This window comes from Homarus americanus, unplaced genomic scaffold (genome assembly GCF_018991925.1).
Source record: "Homarus americanus isolate GMGI-L3 unplaced genomic scaffold, GMGI_Hamer_2.0 scaffold32871, whole genome shotgun sequence".
Taxonomy (NCBI): Eukaryota; Metazoa; Arthropoda; class Malacostraca; order Decapoda; family Nephropidae; genus Homarus; species Homarus americanus.
Window position 1 is genome coordinate 5,919,057 of NW_024748870.1, and position 16,128 is coordinate 5,935,184.

General features: G+C 43.6%; 1 protein-coding gene across 3 annotated transcripts; it reads left to right on the forward strand.

Moving 5' to 3' along the window:
- Positions 1–2,850: 2,850 nt before the first annotated feature.
- Positions 2,851–9,611, forward strand: LOC121853203 (ionotropic receptor 21a-like). Of its 3 annotated transcripts, none has more exons than XM_042347184.1 (10): positions 2,851–3,398; positions 3,575–3,772; positions 4,668–4,760; positions 5,079–5,211; positions 5,731–5,922; positions 6,287–6,492; positions 6,825–7,113; positions 7,626–7,833; positions 8,121–8,279; positions 9,000–9,611. In XM_042347184.1, exons 1-10 carry the CDS (start codon positions 2,882–2,884, stop codon positions 9,330–9,332), a joined length of 2,328 nt encoding a protein of 775 aa, XP_042203118.1. In that variant the 5' UTR covers positions 2,851–2,881; the 3' UTR covers positions 9,333–9,611. The 3 variants fall into 3 exon arrangements, with proteins under 3 accessions (XP_042203118.1, XP_042203119.1, XP_042203121.1); XM_042347185.1 differs by having other exon boundaries at positions 8,121–8,196; XM_042347187.1 differs by having other exon boundaries at positions 5,088–5,211.
- Positions 9,612–16,128: the final 6,517 nt, after the last annotated feature.

The window sequence follows — 16,128 nt, forward strand, 5'->3', positions numbered from 1 at the left end:
ACAAGCTAAAGCCTAATAAGTCACCTGGTCCCGATGATATATTTGCCAGAGTATTAAAGAAATATCAAGAAGGGCTTAGTATGCTTTTAGCAAAGTTGTTTAACTTGTCCTTAAAAACGGGTGTAGTGCCAGAATCCTGGAGGATAGCGAATGTGATACCGATTTTCAAGAAGGGAGAGGCTCATGGCATTGCAGGAGATATTCTAAAATGGATTAGGGTGTGGTTACAGGACAGGAAACAGCGAGTGAGCATTAACGGCACTAAATCCGATTGGAGCAACGTCACTAGTGGAGTAACCCAAGGCTCAGTACTTGGATCATTATTGTTTATTATATACATAAACGACACAAATATCGGCATAGACAGCAACAAAAGTAAATTTGCTGATGACGCTAAAATAGGACGTAATTAAATCTGACGAGGTCTCCACAAAACTACAGGAAGATCTAAACTAATTTTTCGAATGGACTGAAAAATTGCAGATGAAATTCAATGTGGACAAATGTAAAGTACTCAGTATAGGAGATGTAACAATGGAAACCAGATACCAGATGAACAACGATGTTATTGAGAAATCCGAATGTGAGAAAGATTTAGGAGTAATGATAAGTAGGAATCTTAAGCCAAGTAAACAGTGTGTATTTGCTCGAAACAAGGCTAATAAAGTACTTGGGTTCATACAAAGGAGTGTTAGTTACAAGACTAGCGAGGTTATCGTAAAACTATATCTTGCGCTTGTGAGACCTCATTTGGAGTACACAGTTCAATTCTAGTCACCGTATTACAGAATGGATATAGAATCCCTAGAAATAATTCACCGGAGAATGACAAGACTAATCCCGGGCATTAGGAACCTTGAGTACAAAGACATGTTAAAGCATCTTAAATTGCACTCCCTGAGAGACGAAAAGTGAGGGGCTATATGATGAGGTGTATAAATGGAAGTCAGGGCTAAACAAATGGGACATTACAAAGATACTCAAACAATCCAATCAGGAGGGGAAACTCGTAACAATGGTTTAAATTAGACAAATTTAGATTAAGGCTCGAAATAGGTAAACATTGGTTTAGAAATAGAGTAGTGGACGAGTGGAACAAGTTACCAAACATCATTATTTCCTCGAATACGTTGGATAGCTTTAAACATAGGTTGGATGGATATATGGGCAATAGTGGTTGGGTGTAAATGGGACTGCCCATTGCCCAGTATGGGCCAATAGGCCCGCTGCAATTTCCTCCATTCTTATGTTCTTATGTTCTTATGACCTATATTGTTCATTATCACATTTATTCACGGGTTCAGCTGGTCCTAACTATACGAATGTAGAGTAATATTGTCATCCACCTGAGGCAAAAATCTTATATTCGTCAATCAAGTGGTGAATTAATATTAATCCAGATCTTCCTCAAAGCAATTAAGCTCCTTCAAGATGGTTTAAGATCCGTTAAATATTCCCAAAGGCAATTATAATACAAAGTGAGGGAGAAGAACTGAACCATCTCCTGCAGGTGGTGGCTCTCAACCTCCTCCGAGTGTTACCGTGAGAGAGAGAGAGAGAGAGAGAGAGAGAGAGAGAGAGAGAGAGAGAGAGAGGTAGTGAGCTCTTGACTAGAAATATGATGGAAAAAGTGAGTTCTTAGGTACTGGACGAAATCGAACACTCTGGAAGGGAAGGAGTGAGCTCTGAGGTAGTGAATAAGGGCAGATATATCACGTCAGTGTTGTCTTCTCACGTGTTGTACATTTTAAGACCACCCGAGTGAAAAGTGCGTTGAGTTTTACACCTCCGTCAAGATTCATGAAGTGATGACTGGTTGAGGAGATGCTGGTGACCGTCGTGGATGTCATCAGGTGTGTCATCATTAATTATTTAGGTATGTGGTTAAGACAGATGAGAAAGGCGAGGGTGTTAGGGCGTCCGGTGTTGGGTGGGTGTGGATGCTGAGGTGGGTATGTGACGGAATGGTGTGCTTGGTGTTCTGGTAGGAGTGGCGGGAGGTGTAGGTGTTGGTGTGATGGGGGGTGGCTTGGGTGGTGAGGTGTGTGTGTGGTGGGTGGAGGGATCTGTGGGTGGTGGGGTGTGTGGGTGATGGGTGTGGGTGGTGGGGTGTGTGGGGTGGTGGGGTGTGTGGGTGGTGGGGTGTGTGGGTGGTGGGGTGTGGGTGGTGTGTGTGGGTGTGGGGTGTGTGGGTGGTGGGTGTGGGTGGTGGGGTGTGTGGGTGTGGGGTGGGGTGTGTGGTGGTGGGGTGTGGGTGGTATGGTGTGGGATGGTGGGGTGTGTGTGGGTGGTGGGTGTGTGTGGTGTGGTGGTGGGGGTGTGTGGTGGGTGGTGGGTGTGTGTGGGTGGGGGTGGGTGGTGGGGTGTGTGGGGTGGGGTGGGGTGGGGGGGTGGGTGGGGTGGGTGGGTGGGTGGGTGGTGGGGTGGGTGGGTGATGGGGTGGGGTGGGTGGGTGGGTGGGGTGGGGTGGGTGGGTGGGTGGTGGGTGGGTGGGTGTGGGTGGTGGGGTGTGTGGGTAGAGGGAATATGGGTATCGGAAGACGTATTTTAATAAAGGCCAAGATTGACCTGAAATATACAGTTCTTGATCTTGACGGTTATAAACAAGTGTTCAGGCGCAGGTCACATGTATCTGTTAGAGCCTTTAAGAATTCAGTATACTTCAGATAAACACAGGACACAACATCGCCGGACAAAACAACTCTTGATTCGTAGATATAGTTGGCACTTTATCTCTGCCTCCGCCACCTCCTTCATGCTTTCCGTCTGCGCAGGTGCGTGACGCGGGACGAGGCCCTCATAATAGCCGATCACGGGAGGCAGATTAAGACACATTGGCTGACCGGGGAGCGAGAGTCACAGGCATCACCACCTGGCAAGTATGCGAACTGTGAAGGCCCTCGTGTGGTTTGCGGTCTTGTCTCTGATCCACGTTAAAGTCCAGACCCTTACGGGGGAGCTGCCACGGAGTACTGCAGCGTCCATAACGTTTCTGTTAAAACCCTGGCAGGATGAGGGAGACAGATTCGCACTTACCAGAATCCACGCGAGAGAAGATGAACCCTCTCTCGCCAGATCAGCGAACCTTACCCTGGGGTTGAGGCGACCTTGGCGCCATCTCTCAGGACCTACCCGGGGCTTCCTATTAAGGGGCAGGAGAATGAAGCTACTGTTGACAGATATTAACGTTTCAAAGTCTCAGAGCTCAGTCTCGCCCTTAAGATCGACCGGAGACACCATGATGCAGGTGGTGCGACAGTACCTCAGGCAGTGCCTGCTGGTATTGCGTTTTGTCGGTAATAACGACCAGGGCCTGAAGACGGTTCTGAGGAAGATGGGTGAGGCGATGGTGCCCACCTTCGTCCTGGAGTCACCAGCTGATCAGGATAATATAACAGGTAGGCCACTATTTTTCTGGGAAGCACTAGCAACCGTGGAACACGTCACAGGTGGGTTTGTACCCATCTACTGAAAGATGCGGGAAGAATTTAATTAACCCCTCTTTTATGGGTCACTGACTCGGTATATCCTCAGGTTTGGAGAAAAATTAATAATTGTGTGTCTTCCACAACAGATGACGAGGGAGGGAGCAGCAGCGTGAGGGTGGTGAGTGGGTGTGCTGCTCATATACTGCTGCTGGACCCTGGGGCAGACGGGGCTGAGGGCGGGGCAGACGGGGCCGGGGGTATGTTAGATTCACTCCTCCAGCAGGACGCCCCAGTCACTGCCCCTCGCAACTACCTTTTCATCCTCGCTCCTTACATGAGGAATGGTTAGCACCTCCTATAGTGAAGTAACCCAGTAATACTATACTGTACTAATTTACATACGTACGATTGTGGTGGAGCAAAATACTCATATACTATACCGTGCGTTGATAGCATAGCAGGGCAGGCTTAACTAAATTATCTTCACCTGTACTCCTCAACGTTAGGTTAGGTTAGGTTAGGTTAGCACATGATAGGTTCAGTTTTGGTTAGATTATACGGTATTAGGTTAGATTTGGTTAGAGTAGCACTAGGATGTTTAATCATCAGGGGAACTCAAACAACACTGCTAAAAGATTTTAAGTGTAAAAAAAATTACTTTCAAACTGTAGTCATAAAACGAAAATGTTAATAAATAATAAAATAGAAAAACAGTTACAACAAAGATCTGAGTAGAAAGTAAAATTCCAATCCTATTACACAAATATTTGAGTTTAATTTTTTAAATGGAAATCATCAATATAACCAGAAATCTTAACACAAATAAGCCAACAAATCAAATGGTTACACAGAAAACCGAGTCAAATCGCAGGGAAGCTCCACTAAAAAAAAAAAATCACATCCGCCACTTATACAGGTTAATGCTGATTTATTGTTGTTAAGTTCAAGTTTGTTTAGCTCCGTGTGTAAACTTTCTAATATTGTTGTGTTGGTTGATATAACGAAATGACCTGATGATTGTTTGGTGTCTGATTGTTGATTCTTATACACCTGCCCCCACCCTACCCCCTGTGATCACAAATCCTTATCTTCAGTGAGAATGGTGATTATTCTTATCTAAACGTTGATAAGTGAAGATAAAGATAATTTAATTTATTCTCCCCTGCTATAATAATTTCAGTAGTAATGATAGATATAAGATAAACATTGGCGGTCGGACAGTGAATCGTGTTGTTACAGAAGATGATTACACCAAGACCCTCCTGTTGCACCCTCGTCTACCCCGCCACATGGACACCTTCCTTCTGCAGCCTCCTGACTCACAGCACCCAGGTAAGCCACTCTCCATGTCCCCTTTGCCTTCTATCTTCTTATAGTAACCATAATATAAGTGTCTCCCCTACCCCTTACTTATACCTTCCCCTGTCAACCATTAAGTGACCCCTTACCCCTAATACCTTACCCTGATAGGCAAGTGATTATCCCAAATTAGCTTAACCTCCCCCCTACCTCCTATAACGTCACCTACCCTAACCACCTCTAACAACTTCCTCACCTTCACCTAATCTTCCATCTTCCCCAGCCTCTCTACTGTCACTTAATCAATACAGTAGCGTTGATTAATGTTACAGAGTGTGGTGAGTGATACAGGTGTTTCAGATAATGTGGTGGTGTACGGGCGGTGTCTCCACTGTGAGGGCGGGACAGAGGGTGTGAGGGTGGTGGCCAGGTGGGCGGTGGGCGGCCTTACACACATCAGTCCCATGTTCCAAGATCATATCAGGTGATTTCCAGGAAGTTCACTTTCTTCTTTTCTGATAATTTGCACAAGTTACTAATAGATTAAAAGATTTAACTCATATCAACTATTAAAATACGTTAAATACTATCTCATGAATTTTGATAATTATTTGACTATTGAGAAGAATTGTATCATACACAGAAATAAAACAAACTGAAAATTTATGCTAACATCTCAATTCAAAGATGAGCATTATGCTCCTCTCCAGTTAGTCAATATAAGCGAGTCACTCAATGAGTCGCTCAGTCAGTCAGTCAATGAGTCATTCAGTCAGTCAGTCATCGAGTCAATCAGTCAGTTCGATCATTCAATCTATCCGTGAGTGAGTGAGAGTCGAGTGACAGAATGAGCGAGCGAGTGAGTGACTGACTGACTGACTGAGTGAGTGACTGACTAAATTAGTATTTGAGTGAGTCAATCCATCATAGGTGAGCCAGATAAAGTGTCAGGAATAACGCCCACAGAGCTGACTAACTCGTACCTGGTGTGGTTCTTCATCAGGGACTTTCACGGCCACGTTTTTCACACCGTCACGATGGACTTCGCCCCCTTCATCGACTACACCAGGACGCAGGACGACCCCGGAGGCCTCACCACGCCCACGGACTCCATGGATGTCCGTATCCTGAAGGAGGCAGCGCGGGCTCTCAACTTCTCCTTCATCTTGAGGGAGCCTTCTGATGGGCAGTGGGGGTGAGTGGGTATTCTGATGGGTAGTGGAGATGGAAGAAGACTTTTGGGAGTGGCTGATTGGAAAGAGAAGAGCTCATCAGTTTATACTTTACCAATAAGGACTAGTAAACACAAGCATTGCTTTACTCTCTCTCTCTCTCTCTCTCTCTCTCTCTCTCTCTCTCTCTCTCTCTCTCTCTCTCTACTTCTGTCTTCTTTTCTCTTTCCCCACTTTTTTAATCTGTCATCCTCTCTCTACTTCCTCTCCCTTACTATCACTCCTTATTTCTGTTTCTGCCCCTTGCTCTTTCTATCTCTGCCTTCACATGTCTCTCTCTCTCTCACATACATACGACAAATAATGTACCAACCAGGTGTGTGACAGGTACCTGCTGGAGAACGGCTCGTGGACAGGTACGGTGGGTACAGTACAACGGGGTGAGGCGGACTTCTCCATGATGCTCTCAATCACCTGGGAGAGGACCTACGCCGTCAGCTTCACTCGCGCCTACTACGTTGAACCCATGACCTTCGTGACGAGGAAGCCCGGGCCTTTACCTCAGTGGCAGGCGCCCATCAAACCCTTCCATTGTGAGTCGGTAGTTCGGTTAAATCCTTCCACTGTGTATACTATGGTTCAGCTCCCTCAAACTATGTGACATAGCCCAATCTTTCAGACGTCTCTGCAATAACACACACACACACACACACACGTATGCAAGTTTGCTTTACTCGAGGTCCTTGTCTTCTTGTTGTCACCTCTCTCTCTCTCTCTCTCTCTCTCTCTCTCTCACTCTCTCTCTCTCTCTTTATAATCAAGTATTTTCTCCAGATTTTATTTTAATCTTTTATGGTAAACATTACTGTGGTGTACTTCAGTGTTCAGTGCGCGTAAGTGTGTGTGTGTCGTGTCTCTGGTTCAGGGGTCGTGTGGCTGCTGCTGGTGGCGAGTGTCACGATGGCCGGCCCTGCCCTCTGGGTCCTCCTCCGTCTTTCCCCCTCCTCCTCCTCCTCTTCCTCACACTCACAGCGAGGAAGCTGGGAGGGAGGACAGGAAGGAGGAAAAGATGATGGGTCCGTAAGTGGTAAAGATGGGATGAAGAAGGAGGAAGAGGAAGCGGGAGGAGAAACGATGTGGAATTTGAACTTCGGGGAAATGTTTTTTTACATGTTGGCTCCCATCTTCGCTGAGCCCGTGCGGCTGTTGCCCAGGTGAGTGGTGATACTCCTTCCCAGGTGAGTGGTGACATTCCTCCCCAGGTGAGTGGTGATACTCCTTCCCCCAGGTGAGTGGTGACACTCCTCCCCAGGTGAGTGGTGATACTCCCCTCCAGATGAGTGGTGACACTAATCCCCAGGTGAGTGGTGACACTCCTCCCCAGGTGAGTGGTGACACTCCTCCCCCCAGGTGAGTGGTGATACTCCCCTCCAGGTGAGCGGTGACACTCCTCCCCCTGGGTCAGTGGTGACACTCCTCCCCCTGGGTCAGTGGTGACACTCCTCTCCGGGTGAGTGGTGACATTACCTCTCTTCTACTACCCCCGTAGATGATATTTTATTGATCAGTTTTCTGTATCACACCTTTCACAGACAATATGTGTGAAGGATACTTGATGCAGTCATCTGTTTGCTTACTGAAAGAATAGTTTCCATACCATAACTAAACTTTCTGAAACACAACAAGAGAAGCAAAGTCGGTGGTACAATTGTTGTTGTTCTCATAGGTCGTCGAGCAGCCGGGTGCTGTGTGGGTTGTGGTGGCTCTTCTGTATCCTCACCACCACTCTTTATCGGGGCAGCCTCATTGCCCGCCTTACCTTCCCCACCAGGAGTCCCTCACTCAACACCCTCGACCAACTCGCCTCCAGCGACCTCGAGTGGGGAATGCTCGACACTTACGGCTCCGGTTACCAGCTCTTCAAGTCCTCCACGGTAATATTCCTACCTATCAGGATTGCCAGAACATTGTTTGAGTAGCTCCGTCAATAATACCTCAACTTTCTATTTTCTAAATCTCTCTCTCTCTCTCTCTCTCTCTCTCTCTCTCTCTCTCTCTCTCTCTCTGATGGACTGTAAGCCACTGTTGTAGCAGCTCTGGTAATGAAAAAAGTTTGACTTCCAAATTTTTCGTCTCGTGTACTGGGCACTACTTTAGAAACCATCACAATAAAACTTCTGAGGCATCACAGTTCCAGATGGTACAGCTCTTTTCCTTCCAGGTGCCGGTGTACCAAACACTGTTCCAGAAGATGCAGTACCACAATATGAGATACTCCATGGAGCGCGTCCTGGGAGGTAACTACGCCTTTATATCATGGAAGACTTACTTCAGGAACCTCATCGCCCGAGATTACACCGACAGGAACGGCGCCACATTGGTGTGTTGAGGGGAGGATAGGGGCAAGAGATGAGGCTCAGAGGCGTCAGTGTGTTTTGCTTTTCCTTAACCCTCAACCCCTAGTAAGGCAGGGTCTCTCTCAGATGAATAAAATCGTCTGGCGTTAGCTAGACTAGGGGAGGTATATACGACTGCTTGTCCCCTGAAGGGTAATATATAACTACCAAGTGACCAATGCTTAAGGTAAGAAAGACGAAGATACATGATTGAACCATAAATAAAGAGGTAACTATGTGTTCCACATCTAAGGACTTGTACTGTAGATGTCTGAGGGCAGGAAGACGTGAGACGTCTGGGAGTTTCAGACATGGGTCGTACAGGACAGGAGAGAATAAATGATGATATTCTTCTAAATAGAGCTTGCGTGAGCACGATAAAGAAAAGAGGGGGAGAGGGGTGATGGACTGGATTTCATTGGTGCACTGACCTTGGATATAACGATAAAATTGAGAAAGCAAAGAGACATCGTGTGGCGTAAGGAGCAGATGGAGAGGTAAGGAGGAAACCTGAAGCTGGTTGTTTATGAGGCAATTAGCTTGAGACTCAATTTTATCTGCACCGATAGGAAAATTCTTAAGAGCACATTTTCAAACGCTCCTTAGAGCCTTGTATTGTGAGATATATTGAGGCTATGGCTGGTGTACGCCGAGTAACTTTAACACTATACTTCCTCGGGTACTGTTGTCACTTACATCTTCAGGTGCACATCGCCCGCGAGGATTTCTTCCCAGGGGGCTTCGGGTGGGCGTTCCCGAAAGACTCGCCTTACTTGGTCACCTTCGACGAGGTGTTTCAGCGAATGATAGAATCTGGGCTTATTCAAAAGTGGATGACGGACCTCATCCAGCTGTCGGCCAGAGAGAACCGGGAGGACTTAGAGCTGCTGGAGCCGGAAGTAAAGGGTCCTCAAGCCTTCACGATCTACCACCTGCAGGGAATATTCTTCATAATGATGGGAGGCTTCCTGCTGACGCTGCTTGCCTTCCTGGGAGAGACACTAAAAGCGTTTCTCTCTCCCCGCACGATGCTTTAAAGTCCTCCTCGACCGCCTCCATTACACTCAGGAGGCTGACGGAAAACTACTGTCATGGACGGATTCACATGTATGCGTTTTGAATTTGTCAAGTTGATGTCGAGTATTGTATACCGGTACTTGTTTCTGTGTAACCAGTCAGATTCTGACCTCCACAAATTTCAATGTAACTTGCACACGCTAGTCAAACGTAGTATGTGACTTAATGTCTATTGTAAACTACAAAATAGTTGTAAGCTCTTACCCAAACTGGTAATTTCTCTTAAATTTGTCTGCATTCATGAAGTTTCAATATTTTCCAAGCAATATTAATTCCCTTCTACTTATTCATTACTTTTTTTTACTTTTATCTTTTATCCTCTTCGCCACTGATCGGCTCGCTAGCCGCCCGGGCGATCGGTCACGTCTCTGTCACGCACTGTTGGCAAATACTGGGCATGCACCGGTCTCCTGAAAGTACCTGAACCCGCTCCAGTGTTGGTCAAGTCTTCTCTTGAAAGAGCTCACACTCGGTGCCGTCACAACACTCTCTGGTAGATTGTTCCAAGAGTTTACAACCCTCACTCCGATGCTGTACAAACTTATCTATTTGTCTTTACTCCTCACCCACCAGGCTTATATTCAGCTGGATCAATAATGCCTCCCAGTTTTTTAACTTGCTTAGTGTTGAAGAGATCTACAATATGTTTGGCGTTAAAAAGAGCAGTCCCAGTAAATGTTGACTGTGATAATCTATGCAGGGAAAGCCTAGAGAGTAGGGCTAAGCTGAGGACTGAAGAGAATACAAAATACAAAACGACTGATCAAAAATAAAAGAAAAGCCTACTGAGGGGCGTCCTCATGTAAGAATATTAATTTAAACTGTACACTAGACAATCAGTAAATGAAGGAAAACAACTTCCAGTTCTAGCAATGATACTGATTATTTCAATGTTTTTCTATGTTTTGACAAATGGATAATGTGTTCATCGAATGAGATTTTGTAACGTTACTGGGGAAATGTTTCCAAACAAACTGAAGCCTCATTCTTAAAGCTCCGGTCTCTTTCACCCACCCTGAGAGAAGAGAGAGAGAGAGAGAGAGAGAGAGAGAGAGAGAGAGAGAGAGAGGAGGGGGAAAGGTCATCACTATCAATCCATCATAGCAGGTAAACATCAACTGGTGTGAGAGATCCTCGACTTTCTGCCTCCCCCTCCCTCACTTCCGTTCCCCGTCTCTCCCTGCTTCTCTCCCTTCTGCTCTTCCCCCGTCCCTCTCCCTGCTTCACTTCCGCTTTCCCTCTCGCCCTGCTTCTCTCCCTTCTGCTCTCCTCTCGTCCCTCACCCTGCCTTACAGTCTACCTCACACCCCACCTCACACCCGGCCCAAACACAACAAAATCTAGTACAGAGGAGTGAGTCTGGCCAGCCACCTGCGTCGTTCACACCGGCACTCAGGGAGGTGTGTTTGGTCAGCCAACAGTGTTCAGTGTACCTAGTACACTTCAGTACTCTTGGGTGTATCAGAGAACCTCAAACATTGTACACCCAAGATCAGTTAAATATATACTATATCTACACGGGGAAGAACTAAGTGTGTCTATTTTCCATTTTATATATTGAAAATGAAGTAAAGGTGATTTACAGTACCCTCCATGACACACTGAGGAGCTGTCACCATCAGGATTATTAACGAGCTTTACGTCACAGCACAGCTCAGCCAGATTTGTGATGTTCTTTTGAAGACGAAGATTCGAGTCCTACGTTAGCAACTTATCTTTTTCCACAGATGGTATATTCATCATGGACTTTTTGTCTTCCTGTTTAGTTCCTCCAAGTGGGACTCCAGGCAACGTCCTTCACTACCTAGTACGAAGTGGATGATGGTCGTCCCGCCATTTATTTATTTATTTATTTATTTATTTATTTATTTTGCTGTGACGTACGTATCACTCACGATTGTGTCCTTGTTTTAATTCCCGGCTCTGGGTATTCTAGACAATAAAGTTCAGAACAAAGTAACAGAAAACAGACCAACCGCCCGAACTTCTAGAACTCCATAATCATCAATGATTTGCCAGCCAAGCAAGTGTGGTACTGTTTCACCATAGTTGAGGAAACAGTGTACAAGTTCTGAGAAAGGGATTCCAGCCTGCGATACCCCCTTATCTTACATTCTACCAAGACACTGTTTTGGCTTCATGACTCATGAGCCAAGCTGGTGTGTTTTGTTTTCATTACCGCCTGGGAAATTAGTCTCATTTCTCATGAATACCAATGTTGTTGGTCGTCCCAGGAGGGGCGTGGCGACTGTCTACCACCTCCTCCACAGTGTCAACAGTGGTCAGTGTCGGGCTGGTGATGTGATATTGACGGCAATGAAAGTGATGAAGGCAATCACTACTTCTACTACTACTACTATTACTTTTTTCTTCTTAATATGGCCACCAACCTCCCTTTACAGCCATATCTTTTCCACACATTTTATTACCCAACTATCCTAATACAAAAGTAACTACCTTGCTGAGTTAGTTAAGCCACAGATCTATGCAGCATTCATTGACTGTCGCCTCATAGTCTATGTTTGCGACTGTTGTTGTTTTAGATCTAATATTCAGGTGAAAACAAACTATTAAAAAAACATGAGATAGGCAGGTCATGGGAGGCGTGAATTGGGTCACTTAATACTCTCTTAAAAAACCCGAAAAAAACGCTATTAAACTCATTCCCTTGGAGGACGTATCAGAGACAGGGCGCCGGGGCCTTTGGGGGTGTCCTGGTGAGTTGGTTAGGGTTTCGCACACCTGCCCATAACCAAATTACCTCGTCAGAGTCTCTTATGGCGTTAGAACTTGTGATATCTCGACATCTTCATTCTCTTTATTTTATATTTATGTTTTATTTCCTATTTCAATTTATTAATTATTTTCTAGCTGTATTTTTTTCCTCTTTCATTTTTTATCTATTCGTTTGATTTTCTTTCCATTCTTTTGTTTCTCTGTTTATTTCACGTATCAGGTAAGGGTGTGCGAAGGGAGGTGTCAGGGGGTGGGTATCAGAGGGTGAGTGCCAGGGGGAAGTGCCAATGGGAAGGTGTCTGGGGGTAATACCAAGGGGGAGGTGCCAGGGGTGGTTGCCAGGGTGGAGGTGCCAGATATGAAGAGGTGATCCATCATTAGTTAGAAGGTTGCTCTCTGAGGTGGAGATTATCCCCTCAGGTGTGTCCCTCTCTCCCTCTCCATTACTCTCACCTCTCACCTCTCACACACTTTCGTTACTCTCACACCTGGACGAACCTGTGTAACATCTCTGGACGAGCCTTTGTGACATTTCTAGATGAACCTTTGTAAATAATGACGAAAATAAAAATAAGGGAAGCTAAAGAAAAAATCTGCAGCAAAAAGTATCGATAAATATGGACAAATTAATGTGATCTCTTAATTGCTGGAAATAATAACGACTACCACCACACAGCTGAGACAACACGACTACCACTACCTGCAAGTTGAGACAAGATGACGACCACTACTACAAGCTGAGACAAGATGACGACCACTACTACAAGTTGAGACTAGATGACGACCATTACTATAAGCTGAGACAAGATGACGACCACTACTTAAAGCTGAGACAAGATGACGACCACCACCACACAGCTGAGGCAAGACGACGATGACGATGACGATGACGACGACGATGACTACGACGACCACCACCACCAGCTGAGACAACACGACTACCACCACCACAAGCTGAGGAAACACGACCACCACCTCCCCAAGCAGATACAAGACGACTACCACCACAAGCTGAGACACCACCACCACCACCACCACCACCACCAGCAGCAGCACAGAAGGAGGCGCAGCAGAAGGGTTCGCTCAACCTAGTGATATATAACACTGTGTTCTGTACTCTCTCTCTCTCTCTCTCATTAATTATATCCTGCATGACTCATGTGGGGAGTTTCTTAACACTCTCAACAAGGTCTTATATCACTCCATATAACACCACAGTATTTGGTATATATATTTTCACCTTTATATCTTTGGATATATCTCGTATATGAAGGTTTTCTATAGTATATGCAAATGATGTGATTATTTATTTTATTTAACAAAACTCAAATATGGTCACATAGAGAGTTGAATATTTTTTCCCGTGACCATATATAAATTTTTGCTATGTCTGTCATCGGTGGATAATGATTCATACATACAGGTCTTCCACAGTATATGGAAATGAAGTTAATTTTTTCGTTTTTATTCGACTATAAAACATCACATTTCGTTGCATATGGGAATGGAATGCCTTACTGTATACGAGTCTTTGTTGTGTGTGTTTGACTGTTGGGTAATGGATGGTGTGTAGCAGTCATGTATGAGATGTACAGTATTAGTGCTCGGTTGTTTTATCTTTTCGAGATATATTAGATTTTTTAAGCTTTTCTCCAATTTTTTCCCATTGTTTACGTTTTTTTTACCTTTTGTCTATTTTTACTTTTTGGTTCGTTTTATTTATTTTTTTTACTTTTTTCCGTTTTTACTTTTTCCTATTTCTTTTTACCATTTGTCAATTTTTTTTTACCTTATTGTCGGTTTCTTTCTTTCTTTCTTCATTTATTTATTTTTGTTCATATTTTTTCATGACTGCGGGAGGTCTGTTTAACGACACGTCAGGCCAGGTCATAAATTTCACCACAAATATTTACATTCTGTTTTAGCTATGTGAGGTCATAAATTTGTCAGCATTTCTTTCCATATATATCTGGTATTTATTTAATTTTTAAGTAATGCAATACCCGGTCCACATTGTCACACCTACTGTTAACATATTCGCGTAAAAACATAAATCGTTACATATGAGAGGACTCTTTTTTTGACAATTCAGTAATTTTTATTTTTTGGGGGGTTGTGTTTTTTAAATTATTGATGAGGGTTATCCAAATAAACTATATGTTCCTTTATCTTATTACTGCTAAAAAAAACTCATTATTACTCATTACATGCAAAAGAATTATATATATATATATATATATATATATATATATATATATATATATATATATATATATATATATATATATATATATACATATATATAATTATCAACACCTCACCCCGCCAGGATTCGAACATCTTCAGAGGCAACTGTTTCCCTTTTCCCGTGTGATCTTACCAAGACTTATCTTATCCACGTTTTCATTGTGGATCTACATGATATATATATATATATATATATATATATATATATATATATATATATATATATATATATATATATATATATATATATATATATATATATATATATATATATACGACCGTGTCGTATTTTTCTATTTTTTTATATACAACATGCTCCCATGTTCCATATTATTCCTGTAATGATGTGTTAAATTTACTATTATATATTCTAGTCACCTTACCCTGTGCTGGTAAGGTTTTAACTGTCATTATTTGTTCAAGCCCATCTTATTTCTTTATTTTGTATTGTAACCAGCATTCTTTGTTCTCTAACGACCATCTGCGTCGTTAAACGACCCACCGGCGGGTCGCGTGGCGGGAGCCGACCTTATATATAGGACCCACCAACTGACTTGAGTCAGTTCAGTCCTCTTGTCATACAATCCACATCCTTTGAGTAACACTTGTTACTTATACTTAATTTATTTGTGTTGTTCCTGTCGCCACCAATGTGGTATATCTATGTGAGTACCTATTTATGTCTCTGTTTGTGTCCATCAGTATTTCCTTAGTTGTATTCAAGTAATTCAGTGTTGTTTCACGTTAGTTAATTTCAGTGATAGTTTTTATATGTTTATGCAGTGTTAACGTAATCCAATGCTTTATTTTTATTCTTTTGATGTTTCGATGTTTAGTATCACTTGTGTCTTAAAAGTTTCGATGGTGAATCAATTTGTTGTGACAGCCTACGAGGCTCTTTATTGTGTTAATATTTAATCAATTAAATTCTTAAAGGTTTACTTTATTTATTTTTATTCTTTTAATTTACTTCACTTTTTGTTTGGTTACGCCTAGAACCTGGATATTTAAGTAAATTAAGAGACGGCGTAACAATATATATATATATATATATATATATATATATTATTTTTTTCCATAACACATATTACTTTTTTTGTTCGTTCACCTTGTGTTAGATCAAGGCACCTTCACCTAGAGTTAGATAAAGCCACCTTCACCTAGTGTTAGATTAAGTCACCTTCACCTAGTGTTAGATTAAGTCACCTTCACCTGGTGTTAGATTAAGTCACCTTCACCTAGTGTTAGATTAAGTCAACTTCACCTGGTGTGACCAGAGAAGGCGTGGGAGGTGGTAGGGCGGCCATTGTCATCACTAATACTTTGCTGTCACTCAGAGTCGAGTGTGACGATCATCCAGCTATGATACAATTATGAGTTATTAAGGATGTCACCTACAGTAGGTTGGTGAGTTTTGAGGTGACTAAAGAGGCCGATACGGGATCCGCAGAGTCGTTCACAGATGTTGCACATGTGGAGGGCTCCATCTAGTGCGGGAGGGGCGGCAGCAGCGTCTTTCCGACGTTGGCACTTGTCTGCCTCGGTTTGCAGTCTGGCTAATTCGAAAGTATTGACACCTTCCCGTGTGGTGCTCCACCAAGCGTTACGGTGTGGAGTAATCGTCTCCCAGGTGAGGGGGACGATTTGACACTTTTTCAGGTTTGTCTTAAGACTATCCTTATACCTTTTCATTTGCCTGTGTGAATCAATTCATACTCATTAAACTTAACTTTTAGCACACACACACACACACACACACACACACACACACAC